Here is an 18931-nt window from a genome sequence, read left to right as displayed (position 1 = left end):
CCAGCTGCCACCGGCACACCCTAAAAATCCCCCCCCAGAGCTTAAAGTTGCCAATATCCCTTCTCACCTTAATCACTTTACAATCACAATTTTTCCTACTCTCAGAGTCGGGAAGTTTTCAAATTATTTTTTCATCGATCTGACACAATTTTTTTTTTATTTTTTTTTTATTATTTTTTGCTAGCCCCGCTCAGTAAATGTCTGGCCAGACCCGAGTGCTGGGGCAGCCCTGGGGCCGGGGCCAGGTTCCTGGTGGGGTGGCCAGCATCGCCCTCTGCACCCTCAGCATCCCTTGCCCTTGAGCGCATCGCTGGTGGCGGGGCTGACCGGGAGCTGCTTTCTGTCACCAACCTCATTCCTAAACAAGAAGGAAAAAAAAAAAAAAAAGAAAAAAAAAAGAAAAGAAAAAAAAGGGGAAAAAAAAGAAAAAAGAAAAAAAAGGAAAAAAGAAAAAAGGAAAAAAGGAAAAAGAAAAAAGGAAAAAAGGAAAAAAGAAAAAAGGAAAAAAGAAAAAAAGAAAAAAGGAAAAAAGAAAAAAAGAAAAAAGGAAAAAGAAAAAAGGAAAAAAGGAAAAAAGAAAAAAGGAAAAAAGAAAAAAGGAAAAAAAGAAAGGAAAAAAAGAAGAAACCAAATCGAACCAGAGCGGGGAGGCGGCTGGCGGGGGGCGGCTGGGAGGCCGGAGCGGCGGGAGGGAAGGGGTTAAGCGGCAGGCAGCGCTGCAGGCCGGCGGATGGAGCGGAGCCGCAGCGGAGCTGGATGGAGCCGTTAAGTAACGGCGCCCGGGAGCGGCTCCGGGCAGAGCCGAGCGGCAGCCGCCGGGCCGGGCCCCCTCCGCGGCCGGTATGAGCGGAACCCCGGCGGCGGGGCAGGGGCAGGAGCCGGGGCAGGAGCAGGAGCAGGGGCAGGGGCAGGGCCGGCGGCGGGGCGGGGGCACGGCGGGGGCAGAGCCGCAGTGAGCTCCCGGCGGCCCCCCCCGGCCCCGCCGCTCCCGGGGGCGGCCGGCGCATGGAGCGGCGGCGGCGGCGGCGGCCGGGCCGGCCTGGGAAAGCGCCCGGTGCGGGTAGGTGGGAGACGGCGGCGGCGGGGGGGGGGGGACACGGACCGGGGGGGGGGGGGCTCCGCCGCGAAGTTGGGCTGCGGGGAAGGGGTAGCCGCGCTGCGGGGGGGGGGAACGGGTTAAAAACGGGGAGGGGGGGGGAAGGTGAAAAGCGCAACACATGAAGTGAGGAGGGGGGAGGCGGCGGAGGGAGCCGGCAGCGAGCGGGGGGCAGGGGGGGTCGGCTCGGCAGGGATGTGCGTGGGAAGATGGGGGCTGCGTGTGCGGGGAAGTTAGGGGGGACGTGGGAGAGCTTGCCGGCCCCGCAGGGGTTAAGGATGCTTTGCAGGAGTTGTTAATAATTCTCGCCTTGGCAGAGATTTTTCGCTCTGTATTTTGTTGCTTTCGAAAGGGTTTCTCGCTTCGGAGAGGAGCGGGAGACAGGCAGGGAGAGAGCTCTCCTCCTCCTCCTCCTCCTCCTCCTCCTCCTCCTCCTCCTCCTCCTCCTCCTCCTCCTCCTCCTCCCGAGACTTTGTGCAGGAACATCTCGGCAAGGGAAAAATGGGGAGGGATGGTAATCCTTCCAAATGCATCTTCCCTGTTTGGTTTCTTCTTTCGATATCCATGCTGGCAACTTATTGGAATATTTTAACATAAAGTTAAAAAAAAAAATGTGTGCAGGAAAAGCAGAGGCAGTTGGAGAACTGCGTGAAGGTTACCTTGAGCTGAGCATTATAACCGTTTCTTCCGTGAAGGCAGGATTAAATAAACTTTCCTGGCAATCCGGAGCCGGGAAGCGCAGTCCGGCAGTGGGGACCAAGCCCCTGGCCCCGGGGTGCCCCCACCCAGCCTGGCCCCAGCCCACCCGCACCTTCCCACCTTGTGAGTGCCCAAACCTTCCCCTCTCCAGGGACTTGTGCCGAGGTATCCTGTGTAACAGCTGCCCCTTCCCTGGGCTTGGGAAACCACTCGCCTGGCCGGGTGGCAAGTGCTGGCTGGCCCTCGTTATGCCCGGCGCCGTTAAGCACGAGGGATTCCTCCGAGCTGGGGTTCATTAGCAGTTATTATTAGTTATTGTACGCGCCGCTCATGCACGGGCCTGGTGGGGAGCGGTGTGTGGCCAGGGACAATCGCCCCTGGGGTTTTGCTCAGCTTTCGGATGGCTTTCCCAGAGCCCTGCGCCCGAGGAGGCGAGTCCAGGCTGCGGCAGCGGGGCTGCAGGCGCTTGGGTCTGGCACGGCTCACCCCTGCGCACATCTGGCGTTAGGGTCCTGGTGCTGCCCCTTTGCGGCTGCCTGGGTGGGACAGGGGAGCCCCCACCGTCCCCTCGCAGCCAAGCTGGGGTGTGCAGCTGTTTTTCCTCTCCCAGAGACAAAAGCCTCGTCCTTCCCAGGGATCTCTTCCCCAGCCCTGGCAGCGGACCGGGGTGCCACCAGCCCCGCAGCGCCACGGCAAGCTGCCCACGCTCTCACCCTGGTCACGGCTCCGGCCGGCCTGGGACGGCGTTACCCCATCGCTGCCTTCCAGCAGCACCACACGGAGGTTTCCTTCACCGCTATTTTCTTTTCCTGCTCACTGCAGCTTCACGCTGGAGCCGAGCCCCTGCCCGGCACCACGTCCCCACGCAGCCCCACGCGAGGCTGGGCTGGTCCCCAGGGCCGCCTCTCGGCACCCCCAGCCCTCCAGGCTCCCGCCCAAAGTCACGCTTCCCAGGGCTGAGGCAGGATCTTCTCCCAGCTTCGCCCCATGGGGGATCCAGCCTCTCTGGGGATTTAGCATCTCTCCCAGCTCGGTCCCAGCTGGCCGGCAGATGCCAGGAAAATCTTTGCTTCTTCTAATCTCCTGTCCCTCTTGGGACTACCAAGTCCTCAATCACCTCGAGCTGTGCAGGGAGCTGGCTCTGCTCCGGGATAGAAATCTCTGTGCTTCGGTACCTCCTTCGGGATGTGCCGGTCCCCCCTGGAGCCCGGAGCTCAGCCTGGGGCAGGGGGACGAGCGTGGGGCAGGGGGACCTGCTGTTCAGCGCCGCTCAGCGAGGAGTGAGACATCCACCCCGCTGCCGGGGACATCCATCACCCCAGGTGGGACAGGGATCTCCGGGGCGCGGGGGGAGCAGGGGCTGGCTCTGGCTAGCGTGATCCTAGGCAACGTGGGAGGACCCAGGGGAATACATCAGAGGGTTGGGATGTGATCCGTGGAGCCGATTGCTCTCTCTGTGGATTTGCAGCGATCTCCGGGCTCACCCTCCGCTGGGCAGTGCCCGCCGCTCCCCGGGCTGCGGGGCATGCTGCCCCTGAAGTGGTCTGGGGGTTTCCATCTCAGCCGGCTCATTTTGGGAAGCGCTCCAGTGCGACGCTCTGAGAAAGAGCCTGTGATGTGCTGGGCTTTCTGCGGTGAGCTGCGATGTGCGGGGGTCTGGCAGCGCTGCCGCGGGAGCTGGAGGGTGGGGAGAGATGGCTGCTGTGCGATGCCTCCATCCCATGGGGACGAGCAGGGGCAGTCACTGTCCCCTGCCCTGGCCACCCGCTCCCAGCCCGGTCTGTCCCCTGTGCTGGGCTCAGGGTAACCTCGGTCCCTCCCGGAGCCTGCAGCTGTCATGGGAAAGGCAGATCTCTTCCCAAAGTGGGCCTCCATCTCCCTCGTGCAGCAGGATGCAATGCTGCTGGGTGTGCGGCAAAAGAAAGAAATCAGCCCCCTGGGAAAGGAGGCTTTAAACCGAGGGCTGCAAGAAATAGTCTTTCTCAGTATATTAATTTAAATAGGCTGCAGAAGGCATTGTCTGCTGCTTGAAAAGCTGTTTTTCTTAATTGCCCCAGCCCTGCGTATAATCCCAGATTACTGAGGGCTGAGTGAAGTCTCCGTGGCAGGGACCTGCAAGAGCTGAGCGTGGGCTTTACAGGCAAATTAGTTTTGGCTCTTCCCCGCCTGGGAGGCTTGTGGGGATTAATCACGGACCGAACGTGCCGGGCCCTCCCATAGCACCCGTGGAAGATGGTTTGGTGGGGCTGAGGCACCCCCCCCGGCTCCCAACTGAGGGCCCCCATGGACCTCTTCGTGGTCTATATGGGATCGATGCCGCTATATGTGCCACGAGGGGGTGGTCCTGTAGGTGCTGCTGGTGGGGTGTGCCTGGGTTTTTCCTGGGGGATCTCCCTTTGGCGCCTGGCAGCTGAGTCTCGTCACCTCCCGTGCAGCCAGGAGCCAGGACCGGCTCCAGTGCTCAAAACCTCGGGATAAAACCACGCCGCTTGGCCGCTGCGGTTTGGCTGCGGGGTTTGTTCCTCGCCGTTAAGCACGAGAGAGAAAACTAGCAGCATCACGGCTCTCTCCGAAACGAGGAGCCCGTAGGCTTCGGCTGTGATGGTGGCCGCAGTGTGGGGTTGCTTTGCCACCACGGCGGGGACGGTGCAGGGGTCCGTGCACACCCAGGTGGCCCGGGATGCTCACAGACCCAGCGGGTCCCGGGGCCCTGCCCGCACCGTCCCCTCTGCCTGCGTCAGGATACGGCCCAGCCAGCTGCCGGAGTGGCTGGGGGGGGCTTTGGGGCCGACGAGCCGTGCCTCCTCCAGAGCAGCAGCCCGCACAGACGGGCGCGGGGGGCTGTGCACCCCCCGGGGGTGGCCACGGGGTTGGCTGCCCGCTGCCTTCCCCACCGCAGGACGGTGGCTGGCCCTGCCTGCAGTGCAGCCGGCGGTCCTCTGCCCGGCTTGGCGAGCCCCTGCATTGCATCTGAGAGAGGCCAGCCCTTAGATCTTAAACCTCGTCCTCCCCGGCTGCTGGAGGAGGCTGCAGGCAGCGCTTGGTCCTGGGGAGGCTTTGCTGAGCTGGCGGCTGGCTGGGATCCAGCTGTGCCTCCCTGGGGGACAGCCCCTGCCTTCCTCCTGCCCTCCTCCTCCTCCTCGCCCGGTTCGGAGCAGCCCTGTGTGAGCGAGCATTCCCTCCGGTGCATGTCTCGGCTCGCTAAGTCTCACTGAAAAGTGTAACTGGATTTTGCAGACTGGGCATAAAATACCTAGAACATAATACGTATTAAAACTCATTAGGTTAAGCCCATTTGCAGATACACAGTGTTGCCTGAATGAAGTTAAATCACCTTTTTCACAGGGCTTAAGTGTCGAAAGGGTGGCAAGAAGCGGGAGAGGGAGCGCAGACCCCGCGGCAGTCCGGGGAGCATCCCTTAGCGTCACCAAGACCTCCCCGGGGTGATCTCTCCCGAACACCGCTGTATGTCACCGCCGACACGCGCCTGACACCGTTCACATCCAAGTGGAGCTCCCGTTCTGGCCTCGCAAGGAAAAAATGTGGAAATAATGGGGAAACAGAGGTTTCTCAGGATTGCACGTGGGGATGGGGCTGACGGTGGCAGCCGGGATGCTCGAGGAGGGATGCCGGGGCCGGCGGGGTGCGGTGGGTGAGGGTGGTGCTGGGTTATTCATTTCTATCGCTGAAAGCAAAGACGGATCCTGCCCGCTCCCCAGCGCCCGCCCTCTGCGTGGCTCTCCAAATGCAATTAGCCACAGAGGCAAACGAGGGAGCTCCCTGCTCCTTCCACAAACGCTCTCCGGCTCTGCCAAAGGAAACCCAGGTACTGGCAGATGGGATAACGCTGACGGAGAGAGTCAGGTAACACACATGCTTGGGATTGTTGCAGATTAATTAAAATAATAATAATAATGCTGTAACTTAGGGTGCATTTCAGCAGCCAGGATGGGGATACCGGGTACAACGGCTGCAGCATCTCTGCTGTGCCGGCTTACTTAAATCATCCCACCGGTTCCCCGGTATCCTCCGCCTGCTTAAATCTCCAGGACACGCGGCTATTTCCTTCTCTGCCTTCGGCATCGTGGCGTGTGCTTTTTAAATGATTCATGGCTTAAAACATTTTTCTTTATGAGCCACTTTCACACTTGCAAGGGGAATTCATCCTACAAGAGCCTGGAACGAGCTTTGATGTAATTGCATGCAGAGGAACAGAGCGCGAGGCAAACCCCCCCCCCCCCCTTTTCGGCTCCGCTTGGGCCATTGTAAAGCAAAAAAAAAAATACAGGAGGAAGCGAGCGGAGCCCCGCAAGCTTCTGCGTGCCGCAGCGGTGGGATTCCCTGGAAATCAGTGGCCTGAAAGCAACTGCATTTCTTTGTTTTCAGGGGCTGCACCCCGGCTTGGATTTGTTTCGGGACTCCCTGGTTTGCCCCGTAGCAAATCGCTGCCCTGTGCCGTCCGATGGCTGTGGGGTCTGGGTGGGGATCGGCATCCCCTGGGCGGGGGTCCGGGGCATTCCTGGGAATTTGCAATCCCGGGTAGCTCAACAGCAAATGTAATGTTTAAAAACAGGGTTAAACTTACTTAAATCAGCTTGGTTAGATAAAATAACCCCTCTGGGACATGCTGCAGGCCATGGGCTTTTCTGCATAGCGCTGCCCGGTCGTTCTCAGCGCGTCGAAATAACCCGGGGCAGGATCCGGCCCGGTGCCTCGGGGTTTCTTTATAACTCAGCCCTTGCAGAAGCAGGCTGGTGCACGGCGAGTTTGCATCCTCTGGAGAGCGGAGGGAGCGCTAATAGGAGGCTGTGCAATTAGCACAGCCCTGGTTCTGTGGAGCTTGAGGCCTTTTACAGACATTAATCAATTAGTCTGGGGCAAACTCGTCCCTCCGGACTAAAGGATCTGCGATACCTCCCCAGCTCGGTGCTTCGTGCCCGGCTGAGCTTGTGGCTGCGGCTTCCCCTCGCCCTGGGCACGTACTGAGACTGCCGATAAATCTTCTCCGGAATATTTAAAAATCAGGTTTTGCCCATAAATGAGAAAGTCAGCTGCCTAATTTCGGTCTAAAGCCCTCCATTGATTCCCAGCGAGGAGGAAGATTTACAAACCCTCCAACACGCTTGGAAATCCTGCACAAAAAAATCTATCAGCAGATGGGCAAGTCCCGCTCTGGATTTACAAATCAAGCCAATAAATCCCAAAGAAGAGCTTTTTCCTTTGCATATCTTGGTGGTTTGGCCTACGGAAGGGATTTAAAGGCTCCCCAGGGAAGCACGTGCCTGGGGAGCATCTCACCACCGAGGGAGAGGTGCTGGCTCCGGAGCAGCACCCTGGGGTGAGCCGTGTTCCCCAGGCAGGGACGGAGCAGCCACCGCTTGCTGCGACACTCGAAAGCTGCCGAGTCAGCCGTTTTTAAGCACACGTGAACCTTCCCTGTGCACCCCTCCCCGACGCAGGGGATGCACAAACACGTTTCTCAGCAAAATTAAGGCGGGGAGCTGCTGAATAAATAAACTTTGCTTCGATTTAAAGGCAGCTGAGTGCTCGGTGCGCTCGGCTCGCCCCTGGAAGAGGCAGTCGGCGGGTGCTGGCTGCTTGAGGGGAGATGCGTCAGATAGTCCAGACATGCCCTGCTGCGATGTAAACCTTGATTTTTCCACGTCCCAGTTGTTTAGCCTGGTTTCGTTCCCAGCAGTAATGGTATTTCCGTTCAGCCTGATGCATCTCATTTGCTGCTTCTGTTTCGAAGAGCGAAAAAGGGTGAAAATCCATTTTCTTGGGGCTGACGAAGACGACGGCAGGTTTCCCTGGCAGCTCGGGCTGCCCAACTCCTGCCCGGGCAGCAGTGCCAAGCTCCCGAGCAGCACGCTCCTAGGGACGGAGGCTGACGGGCTCGAGGGATGCCAGCACCAAGGGCGCCCACTGCCCCATTCCTGCTGGTGTCACTGGTTGGTGTCGTCGCCCGGTGCCTGCACCGGGGAGGGTGCGAGGGTGTGAAACCGCAGGAGCAGCTCTGCGGCGGCAGCAGTCACCCATTGCCGGCATCCCGTGGAGCCGAGCGCAGGGACGGAGGGTCAGGGGACTTTCTGAGAAGGCATGTGGTCCCCGCACCAAAGTGGGTGGCTTTTGGGTGACAGCAGGTCCAGGGAGCGTGCCGCGCACTGCAGCTTGCACGCGGGGCGCTGGGTCCTGCCTGCCACGCACTGGGCGTTGCACGCCGCGCACGGCGTCCTGCACAGCGTGCACCGGCTCCTCACGCCGCCGCGGTTCCAGACCTCAGCAGAAACCTTTTTTGGGGAAGCTGTGCTGTGCACCCAGGGGTGCTCAGCAGGGTGCAGGGCTGTGCTCTGCCCCAGGGCACCGAGCAGCCCTCCGGCGGGACGGGGGCCCCAGGGCACGTCGCCCTGTTGCCGTCATTAGACTCCATCCCATCCCTCTGTATTTTAAAGCCCTATTCTTTCCCTGTCCCTCTGATAAGAAATGCTAATGATGTGATGAAATTGGATAGTTCGGTCGCCTTCTCCTCCTAATGGAACTCTTGTGTTCGTTAATTTGCTGTTTTTAATGGGCTGATTGTTCTCCTGTGCTGGGGGAACCACGTGAGCCCTTCAGTGTGTTTTGCCGTGGTCAGATGTGAGGTGGTGCTTGAAGGCGACTGAACCTTGGTGCTCAATAATTGCAGAGCAATTTGGAGACAAGACCCAAATGTATAATTTATCGGCGCTTCATTCATCCCGGTCACGAGCGGTCGCAGAGATGCTCGTGCCGCTCGGTGGAGCCCCCTCGGGACCCGTGCCCACCTCCCCGCGCACCGGCTCTGCTCACGGAGGGGAAGATAAACCTCGCAAATTAATGAGGATTTCCTCATCCCCGCAGCAAGTACTTGCAGAGCTCCAAACCTGCGGGCAGAGCTCGCCTGCTTTCTGCCGGCCTCCGTACTGCTGCCCCCACGCAGGGAGGTGGGGTGGGTGCCCAGCAGTGCTCAGCCGGGCATCCCGCTGCCGGGACGAGGATTTTGGCTCTTGGCAGGAGCGTGGCGATGGAGGCAGGCGAGGAACCAGCCCCCTGCCGCCCCCCCCGTCTCAGCTGGTGGAAAGTACCTGGGAAATGTCCCCCCTCGGCCCTGCCGTGCTTTGGCTCTGGGTGCCAAGGGGGGCTGGGGGAGCAGGGAGGGATGCCCCAGCCCTGGTGCTGCCAGCCGGGGGGAGCTTTCCAGCCGTGCGACTCCCCAGGGCTGGATCCGTCCCCTGGGACCCGAGCAGAGCCCTGCTGACCGCCGCAGCCGGGAGCGGCTGGGCACAGCGGGTAAGAACCGAGCGAGGGCTGGGGAATAAATCCCCTCCGCATCCTGGCTGTCCCAGCTCCCGGCCTGCAGCAGCCAACGAAAACCCAGTCTGAACGATGCTGCACCGCGCGGGCCGATTAATGTCCCCGTTAGCTTCGTTAGTTTGGCTGGTAAAGTGTGTCACTGCTGTCCTCTAGCCACGCCGCAGGCTGGGCTGTCACCGGCTCTGCTTGTGAAGGGCAGGAGCTGCCCCGCTGCCTGCGGGAGGTAGAGCCCGAGCCCGGTCGGGCAGCATGGGGTGCAGGCAGCAAGGGGTGCAGGCAGGACGGGGTGCAGGCAGCAAGGGGGGGTGGATCCATCCTTACCACACGGAGAAGGCTGGCGGGGTGCACGGAGCAGCGTTGTGGGGTGCTGCTGGCATCCCCCATCCTGGATGTCCGGCAGCAGGGTGGGGTGGGGACCCCCAGTCAGCCCCCCCGATGTCCCAAGCCTCTGCCGATACGGGGAGCGTTGGTGCCGGCTCTGTTTGCCACACTCGCTGTTTGTAAACCGTAGCCAGCCAGGGAGCCGTAAGCCGAGCACATTATCTCCTCCAGACAATTAGCAGAAGCATTAATGGAATATATGCAAATGTGCAGTAATTGACCTGCGACTCCGCAGTTCATGATGGAGAAGGATGAGCTCCAGATGGCTTAATGATAGTAATTTAAGCCCCTTCTTTATATGCCGTGCTTCCTTGCCATAGCCCGGCAGGACCGAGCCCAGGCGGGGAGGAGGGCGGGCGGCAGCGGGGACGCTGGGGGCCAGGGACAGCCGCGGGGCCATCCCGTTTGCACCCCGACAGCGTCCCAAACAGCCCCCTATTCAGCGCCCGTATAAAGCCCTGGGAAGGTGGGTGGAAGCGCAGAAGAGCAGCTCGCGCTGCCGTGAGTTCCCACGGAGCGGCCCTTCCCCGATGGCCGCTGGCCAGGGAGCGTGGGAGAGCGGCCAAGCGCCGAGGGGTCCATGGGACCGCCGGGCTGGGGGATGCTCGCCCATCGTGGTGGGCGCTGGACCACCCGCCCTGGCTGTGCCTGGGTGCTGCCTGCGCCTTCGTCCTGCCACGGAGGTGCCTGCAGATGCAAAAGCCTGAATAGCAAGCAGTCTCCTATGTTCAGTTGCTACTCCGAGTTTACTCAGCCTTTACTCAGGCTGTGTTGGCCTCAAGCGTGGTCAGGGAGGGGGTGGTTTGGGGGAGCCCGAGGGGCTCGTGCCCCACCAGCGATCTGCTCCGCGCAGCCTGCCCAGCCCTGAGCTCCACAGAAGTTCACCTGGCAGAGCCAGAGGTATTTGAGTAACCGCTCTGGGAACCCAAATTAAAATATTTATGTATAATTCATGCCATATGTTCCACCAATATTTTTTATTTAATCAACTGAAGACAGATGGCAGGAACATAGAGGCCATTAAACTAATGGCACTTTGTCTTTCCATTTATTTTCGTCTCCTTTCCTAAAATAAGATGAGTCCGTGACAGGCAGCACACCCCGGGCACGGGGCCGTCCCCGCCACCGCTGATGTGCCATCAGGGTGCGGTGGCAGTGGTGTTTCCCACCGTGAAGCCAGCCCCACCGTGAAACCTGGCGCAGCGTTGTCCCGGGCAGGGCTGGAGCGAACCCTCCATAGCTGGGGGCTTTCGGGGAAGAGAAATTCCCCCACACACACCCCGAGGGAAAAGCCCCCGGGGGGGGGATGAAGGGTCCGTGGCGTTCCCGGGGCAGCACCGTGTCCATCCCAGCTGGCAGGGTGCGAACCGGGATGGTCAGCCCTTCGGTGCCGGCCGGAGAACGGAGGATGCCCTGGCCTCCACGTCTGCTAAAGCCTCGCCGGGGGCACCGGGGGCTGAAACGCAGCCACGGGAGTGTGGGGACGACGCGGGGACGTCACGCTCCTGTGGGGTCTGCCGGCCCTGCGGGGTGCCTGGGTGCCGGGGCAGCTGCTCCGAGCAGCCTCCCGCCCCGCCGCCCACCCAGCCCCCAGGGCAGGCGCTCGCTTACCCGGGGCTTTGCTCGGGGCCGGCTGGTGCACAGAGACGTTCTGATCCTGGGGGGGAAGAAAAAATCCACGTGTGCACGAGTGCGTGGATGCGTGCGTGGACGTACGTGTGCGCGCGCAGCTCATCCTCTCGTGGGTGAAATCGGGTGAAATAAAAAGCCCTCCACGTGCCCCAGGGCCGTCCTGTAGCACCAATCCTGCACGACGAGGCAGAGACGTGCGGGCTCTGGAGTCACCCCCGCGCCCCTGTCCCTAACCCCAGGCTGCTGGCAGCCAGCATCGCTCCTGCCGCGCCGATGTCTGCCGCCTGTCCCGCATCCTCGTGCCGGGGGGGAGGTCGAAGTGCCCCTCTGCAGGGCTGGAAGGCGAAGGAGACCCTGGGCATCCTTCCTCGCCCCGTGGGAGGACGGGGACCGCGATCTTCCTCGCGTCCTGGGATGCTTTCCTAAGCGTGCCTTTCTCTTTGGTTTGCAGGTGGAGATTTCTTGCCCTGGGAGTGAGATGAATGGGGCTTCGTTAGACAAAGGGTCCCAGTCAGCATTTCAGGCCCCGAGACGCGTCCAGGGACTTTTCATTCTTTGTCTGAAAGGGCGACGGTGCCGTTTCCATTAGAGAGATGCTTGCGAGAGCCGGGGCCGCCGAGCGGAAAGGCGAGCGAGAAGAGCTGCGTCAGCTGATCGGCTTTCAAATCACCTTCAAACCCTCGATTTCCTTAACATGATCCCTCCATCAGCCGAGGCGCCGGGGCACGGCCGGGGGACTTTGCCGGGAGAAGAATAAACCGGGGACAGCGGTGACGGCTAGCGCTGGAGAAACCCCCCCCGTGCACGGCGCGGCAGGGGGGAGCTCAAAATCCGCCCCCGCTGCCTTCCCCAGCCCTCCCGGACTTTGCGGAGTCGGGCAATAGCTTTGCACGGCCTCACCCTGCAGCCCCTGCCGCGCTTTCGGGGCACCCATCTGCTCCCCCAGTACCCCCCCGGAGCCACCTCCAGCCTGGGAGGGGGCAACCCCCCCCCCGCCTCGGAGCATCCCTGGGGCCGGAGAGCAGCTCCCCCGCGGCGCCGGCTGCCGGGGAAGGGATGAAGACGCTATGGCCAAATTATTGGTAAAACTCCAGCGGTATTTTCGGCGAAAACCCGTGCGTTTCTTCACGCTGCTGGCTCTCTACCTGGCGGCCGGCAGCTTGGTTTTCCTGCACTCAGGCTTCGCCGGGGAGCCCACGGTGCCGGGGAGCCAGCGCGGTCCCGGGGCCAGCGAGGGGCCGGGGCTGCCCTACCTGGGGGTGATGCAGCTGAGCCGCGGGTTCAAGGCGGCAGCGACGATGCCGGAGGTGGGACGGCGGCACGGACCGTGGTTCAAAAGCACCTCCAAGGAACCGGCGGAGAGGGGCAAAGCCGGAGACTACGGCAGCACCCGGAGCCGGGCACTCAGGGGCAGGAGCGGCCGCGAGAAGGAGGAGGACAGAGGTAAGGGCTGGGGACACACGTGTCCGGGCGGGGGGGGGGGGTCCCTCCTTTTGGCCTCTCCCGGGAAAAGCCTCCTGCGCCGGGGCAGTGGTCTGTGAGATGGTTTGGTCACGCATCCCTACCAGGAACAAATTTCTGAGCATGCACCCCTGGTAAATGTGTATTTATTTATTTATAAACCATATGCACGTGCTACTCGAGCGCTAAGATTTTCTTCCCGCACCCCAACGGACTGCCCTGCCCATCTCTAGGGGTACAGCACCCCGCTTTGGAGACCACTGGTCCAGGGGATGTTCCCAGAAAGATCTCCTCCCTCCTTCCCTTCCTTCCTCCCTCCCCAAGTACCAAGAATCCCCTTTCATTTTTCCATTTTCACTCTTTCCGTCTTGTGCATCATCAAGCTCCGCGTCGCACCTTGCTGGGACAGGTGCTTTTGGGGGTGCCAGCTGGGGAGAGGCTGCACCCCGTCTTCATCCCCTCCTTTGGCTGTACCCCAGGCCAAATTCAGTTTTAATTCCCTTGGCCCCGACGACCACTAAAACCAGATTTGTTGCCTGTTGTTTGCATCGCTGGGGTGTTCAGGCAGGGGCTGGCTGCGATTGCCTCGCAGGCACTGAACTGCAGGCAGGCAGGGGTGCAGGCAGGCAGGCAGGGGTGCAGGCAGGCAGGGGTGCAGGCAGGCAGGGGTGCAGGCAGGGCTGGGGTTTGGCCTTTCCAGCCAGGAGATCCCTGCCTGGCTGCTGCCCTGGGGTGCGCGGTGTTATTGTCGAGCGGGACCGTTATTAATGAACAAGGATAAGCGAATGTAGTAGTTCTCATTGATTTTTAAAATGTCATCTATTTATCCTGAAGGCAGCTGTATGCCGACAGAGCTGCACGCTCGCTCTGAATTTGGGTGGCTGAGAGCCGCCCATCAAGGCTTTTGCATCCCAGTGGTTATTCAGCTCATCGCCTCCCTCCCTGGCACCCACGAGCACCCGGTGCCAGCAAACCTCACCCAAACACACCCCGCGAAGGAGCAGCTCGCACCTTCTGCTGCTGGGGAAGCCGTTACGATTTCTTGTGGTCAATAAAGTGGGCCGGCGAGAAGAGAAGGAGCAGTGCAGCGTATCGCTCCAGCGGCGCGCAGCTGCGGCGGCGGCATGCTGGATGCCTCGGCGTTCAGGGCAGGACCGGCATCGGCTGGTCGAGGAAACTCGGAGCTGGAGTGGTGTCGGGATGCCGCCGGGCTCTTCTCTGCCTGTCGCCGCTCATTCCCCTCTCCCGAGCCCCAGGGTGGGCAAAATCTCTGGTGGGGGGGATGCGCCGGTGCCCACGAAGGCTGCTTTGTGCGAGCAAAGCCGGGCTTGCTCGGGAGCTGCCCCTGCACGTGCAATTCCCCGGGCATCCCGGGCTGCGAGCCTTGATGGAGCAGGGGGGGTGTGGCTCGGAAAGAAGCAGGAACGCCCAACCCCGTGGCAAACTGAGGGTTTCACAGGGGTCACCGTGCTGAGCCAGGCTTGGTCCCCCCAACCCAGGCTGCTCCCGGGGCGCGGGGGGGCTCCTCCTCGGCCACCGGCCCCGCAGCGGGTCTGTGCTCACGTTCGCTCCGCGCAAGATGCACGGTCCAGGCTTGGAAGCAGGAGGAAAAATGGCTCGTGGTGCTCAAAGGACTTTCTCATGCTAAAATGAGATGAACGGGGGTTTCCCCGTCGTGCCCCTGCGCCGAGGGGTCTCCGGGAGCGGCGTGCGGCCGCGTTGCTCCATTAATGCGAATTGACGTTTAGCGAATCCTCACCAGATGGTTCGCGAGCCCAAGCTGTCAGTCACCATAAAAACCCCAAGCAGCGCTCCTGTCCCCGGCCATATGCAACGCGTCCACCGCAATTAACCTCTGCCAGCACCGCCGCCTCCCCGTGCCCGGCCACGGCGGGGGCTGCGAGGGACGGGGAAGGGACGCTGGGCTCAGTCAGCGCCGGCTTTAGCTGCTCGTAGGTGGTCCGGGAATATCATCTTTCCCCCTTTTAATGTCTCGCGGAAAGGCTCGGCATGGGCAGCGGTTAGCGGGAGCCAGCACAGCCCTGGCAGCTGGAGGGGATGCAGTGCCACCGCACCAGCATCTCGGCAGTTCCCGAGCAGGATGGTGCGGAGAAATTCTCCAGTTTGAGAAATCTCGCGTGCCCGGCGTGCCTGCGGGGCTGGCAGAGGCTCGGGGGACGGGCGCCGAGCACCCGCCTCGCTCCCCCGCTCCTCCCCAAAGTGCCTGCTGCTTCCCCGCGCTGTCTGGCAGGAGCAGGCGGATTTTAACAGCGGCGGTAATTAAGCAGGGGACGGCTTAACAAGGTGGCTGTGGAGGCTCTGCCATGTGAAATCGTTCCAGAGGGAATACTGCTCCTAAAACCAGCTCTGGTTTGGTTAGCGTGATGTGCGGCTCTGGCTTCCCAGGGTGATGTGTCTCCTTCCTCCTCCTCCTCTTCCTCCTCCTCCTCCCTCTCCCGGCCGCGCTGGTGGAGCCCCGGGGTCAGGCCAAGGCGTGGGTGGAGGGCAGCCCCATCTGCCAGGGAACGCCTTCGGCTCGTCTGTACCCCCGTGCGAAGGCGCATCCCTGCCTCAAATCCGACGGTGGTTTTGGACGGTGAAGCCGGGGAGGGGAACAAGCACCGGCCCCAGGCTGGCAGTGCCCGGCATCGCTTCCTCGCTGCCACATCCGCCTCTGGTCCTTCGCTGGACGTCTCCAGCCATTCCCAGCCAGGGCTGGGCTCCCCCGTGACACACGAGCAAGCAATGCCCTGAAGAACGGGGGACCGGCCATGCCAGGCACGCAGCCGAAGATGTCCCTATATCTTCTGACACCGGTGCAGTTGTCCCAGGGGTGGTCAGCATGAGCCACCCCACCTGAATCCCACCATCCCCGACTGGTTTGGGTGGGCAGGGACCTCACAGCCCATCCAGTTCTCCACTCTCACCCTCCACCAGCCCAGGTTGCCCAAAGCCCCATCCAGCCTGGCCTTGAACACTGCCAGGGAGCCAGGGGCAGCCACAGCTTCTCTGGGCACCCTGTGCCAGGGCCTCAGCACCCTCACAGGGAAGGATTTCTGCCTCAGATCTAACCTAAATCTACCCTCTTTTAGTTTAAAAACTGCTGCCACCAATATCCACCCTCTCTTTCCCATGCTCGCATGGAGCGTTTCCCTTCCCACGTGCCGGACTCGTATCGGTACAGCCGGGCCGAGCCCCGTCACCGGCGAGCCGTCGGTGCTCTGTGGGGCAGACGGCTGCAGAGGGAGCGTCGTGGGGCTGGGAGGGCTCAGCGCCCAGCGCGAGGCTTTCCATCAACCAGCTGGAAAACCAAGGGCAGATATTTGTTTCAAGCATCGCCCCGCAGCACAGCCCTGCGGAAACACTTCTGTGCTGCCTTTAGCTTGCCAAAGGTGGGCGGTGGGTGCCGGGAGAGCCTGGCAAGGGGCTGGGGCAGAGCGGGAGGATGGACGGGCGGACCAGCAGTGCCAGCGCCCGGCTCACAGGGAGGGCTATGAGTGACCCAGAGCGATGGCTGCCGGGGCAGGGGAGCAGCCCTGAGTGCACCCCGTGGGTCGGGGCAGCGTTGTGGGGTACGACTCACCGCAAGCGGGGTGACCGGCTGAGCGGGCGCATCGCCCGGGGGGTCCCCGCTTGCACCCTGTGCCCGCACCGGACAAAGCGGTTTGTGCGCGTGCGCTGCGCCACGGCCGAGAGCTGCGGTGCTCTCTGGAAGACCAAGCTTTACGTTAAGCTTTACGTTAAGATGTAAACGAGTTTGCGGGGCCAACGGCCCCAGTGACCAGCCTAGCTCCCGAAAGAGTGAGAGGTTTGGGGAATTTAATGGCTGTTGCTGGGTGGATCTGTGTGTCTGTTCACGCGCGTGTTTCCAACGTGCTCCGAAATTCCCCTTGGCCCCGTGAGAGCTGTGTGCTGCTGGGGCAGGTCCCCCTCTCGCTGCTCAGCACCCTCCCTCAAGCTGTGCCTAACCCCACCACGCGCCTTTCGGCATCTCTCCCTGCTCGCTCCTCCTTCACTTATTGTCCTCGTATCTCCCTAATTATTCCAATTGCCTGCCCAATAAGTTGCAGCACGCATATGTCAAGAGCAATGGATTGAAGGTAATGCACATCACTCACCGGCTCTGTGCAAATGACTGGAGTAATCCTGCACCAGTTAGATCTGTCACGACCAAAATGAGCTGACCTGCTGAAACCTGCTCAGCGCCGCGGAAATGCCACGTTGTGCTGAGAGTAATTGGGAGCAATGAGTTACGACTCTTCGGTGGTTAAAGTCATCAGGCACATTTCTCTCAATCTTTCTCCTCCAGGCTGGCTTGGGGGAGGCGGTTTGCAGCGCTGGTGGGGTCTGCGGCGTGGCGGGGAAGGTGGGGGTCTGCGTGTGGGGCAGAGCATCGATGGGGTGTACACCTGGAGTTGGTTCAGGGACCCCCCCAACAGATGCAAAATGCAAGCAGGAGGTGAGAAGTGTTACCCCATAGTTTGGTATGGGAGTGGCACACGTGGGGATGCTCTATGAGAGGGAGAATTTGGTGTGGGGTGGAGACGTGGAGGTGGAAGGGGAGACACGAGGTGGTAATCACGCACTGGAAGAGGCGCCTTGCTTGCCCAGAGCCACGGCTTCACTCTTGACCGGAGCAGGGGAGCCCTCACCTCTGCTCCTGCCCCATCCTGTGCTGCCGGATATCCCGGTGCTTTCCCGAAGCTGCTCGGCCGGGGTGCTGGGGCCAGAGCCTTAGGGGGGGGCACAGCTTGAGAGCTGTTTGGTGCTGGGAAAAACAATTCCTTGGCTTGGGATCCAGGGGCCCCGAAGGGACAGGAGCCTCTCTTGTGTCCCCACGCTGGGACTCTGCAGCAGCAGCTCAAAGCCAGAGGCCAGTGGCCACCGCACGGGCTCCAGGATTTCTCCAGGACAGGGTTGCCCTGTGCCAGCATCCTGCAGAAGATGCCCTGAGAGTGCGGTGGATATTATTTCAGGATGATGAAAAGCAAAAGATCGCTGTTCCATTCATCGAGGATGCGTACCTGAAACAGGGAGCGAGGTGAACCAGACCGGTTTGGGATTCCAAGCCAGCTCTGCCATTGACCCCGGGCCGGTAAGACCCGACCACTGGTCCCTGGGGCACCCACACTGGGTGGCCAACCCGCACATCCTCTGCAAGAACACGTTAATGGACACCTCGTTAGCTGATTACCGGATGGCTAATCCCACCAGCTCCCAAACCTCCTGTCCTTGGCAGCAGTGGCAGCGAGGATGCTGAGCATCCCTGCACCAGCGCCGCATCCCTGCGCCGGGGGCAAAACGTCTTCCCCGCAGCAAATGCGCAGGTGGGAGCAGGGGTGAGGCACTAACGAGGGCGCTAACGAGGGCACCTAACGAGGAGACTGAGCAGGGACAGGGTGGGCGGTGATGGTGCAGGGCTGCCTGGGGGTGGCTCATGGAGCGTCTCGCCCCTGATGAGACCCTGCGGGCATGGCAACGGCCACGCAGGCGAGGAGATGGCTGTTTGTTTTCAGATTATTGGGAAAGGCTACATTTGTCAGATAAATGATTTCATGGTAACTATTTATTCAGCTTTATTCCCTGTCTATCGGCATCTTCATTTGCTCTCAACACAGGCATCAGCCTTTACGTTGCCAAGTATTAGCGCCGGGCAAATATCCTCCTCGATGTCTGGGGCTGGGGAAAACGAGCTACTGGCTGAGGAACATTTGTTTTAAACTGTATTTCTCCATTCTGGCCACCCCTGTGTTCCTGGCAGGGCAGAATGAAGGGGATGGGTTGTTTTACCATGTAACTTGTCTCTTTTCGGAGCCACTTTGCTCAGTTTTGAGGCTGGTGGGAAGGAAGAGGACGGAGAGGAGATGCCTCGGTGCAGAGCCACAGCATCCTTTCTGTCCGTAGTGGGTGTTTCTGGGCTTTACCTGCAGCGTTTGCAGGGGCACGTTGTACCCAGGGCGTGTGTTTCTAAAGCAAACGAACAGGGAAAAATCAAAAAAGGGGGGTGGGAATCGGTGGGCTCAGCCCTGGCTGGTTCTTACCCCCCCTCTCCTCCCCCCTCCCCCCCAGCAAGATACATCGGCTGCTACGTGGACAACACTCGCCGGCGAACGCTGCGCGGCGTGTCCTTCTTTGACTACAAGAAGATGACAGTCTTCCGTTGCCAGGACAACTGTGCCGAACGGTAGGGTGGGAGACGGGCACCGCGTCTTCATTAATTCCTGCACACCGCCAGCGCTTCTCTGCTGTCACAGTTCCCTGCCCCGGCTGCTCCCCTCCCCTTCCTCCCGCCTTCCTTCCTTTTTCTTTAGAGTTACGTCATTTTGATTA

General features: G+C 60.9%; 1 protein-coding gene across 3 annotated transcripts in view; it reads left to right on the top strand.

Annotated features, from left to right (window-relative positions):
- Window positions 1-704: 704 nt before the first annotated feature.
- The window catches only part of WSCD2 (WSC domain containing 2), a 29530-nt gene continuing 11303 nt past the window's right edge, over window positions 705-18931 (top strand). The window contains exons 1-3 of one of the 3 annotated variants that reach the window (XM_075769545.1): window positions 705-840; window positions 11592-12583; window positions 18671-18785. In XM_075769545.1, the coding sequence (XP_075625660.1) occupies window positions 12208-12583; window positions 18671-18785 (491 nt within the window). In that variant the 5' untranslated portion in view covers window positions 705-840; window positions 11592-12207. Of the gene's footprint in view, window positions 1061-11591; window positions 12584-18670; window positions 18786-18931 lie in introns of all 3 variants that reach the window. The other 2 variants (XM_075769544.1, XM_075769546.1) reach the window with 2 other exon arrangements.

This window comes from Balearica regulorum, chromosome 17 (genome assembly GCF_011004875.1).
Source record: "Balearica regulorum gibbericeps isolate bBalReg1 chromosome 17, bBalReg1.pri, whole genome shotgun sequence".
NCBI lineage: Eukaryota > Metazoa > Chordata > Aves > Gruiformes > Gruidae > Balearica > Balearica regulorum.
Note: the sequence above shows the minus strand (reverse complement) of the source record. Positions and strands in the feature narration are given on the sequence as shown.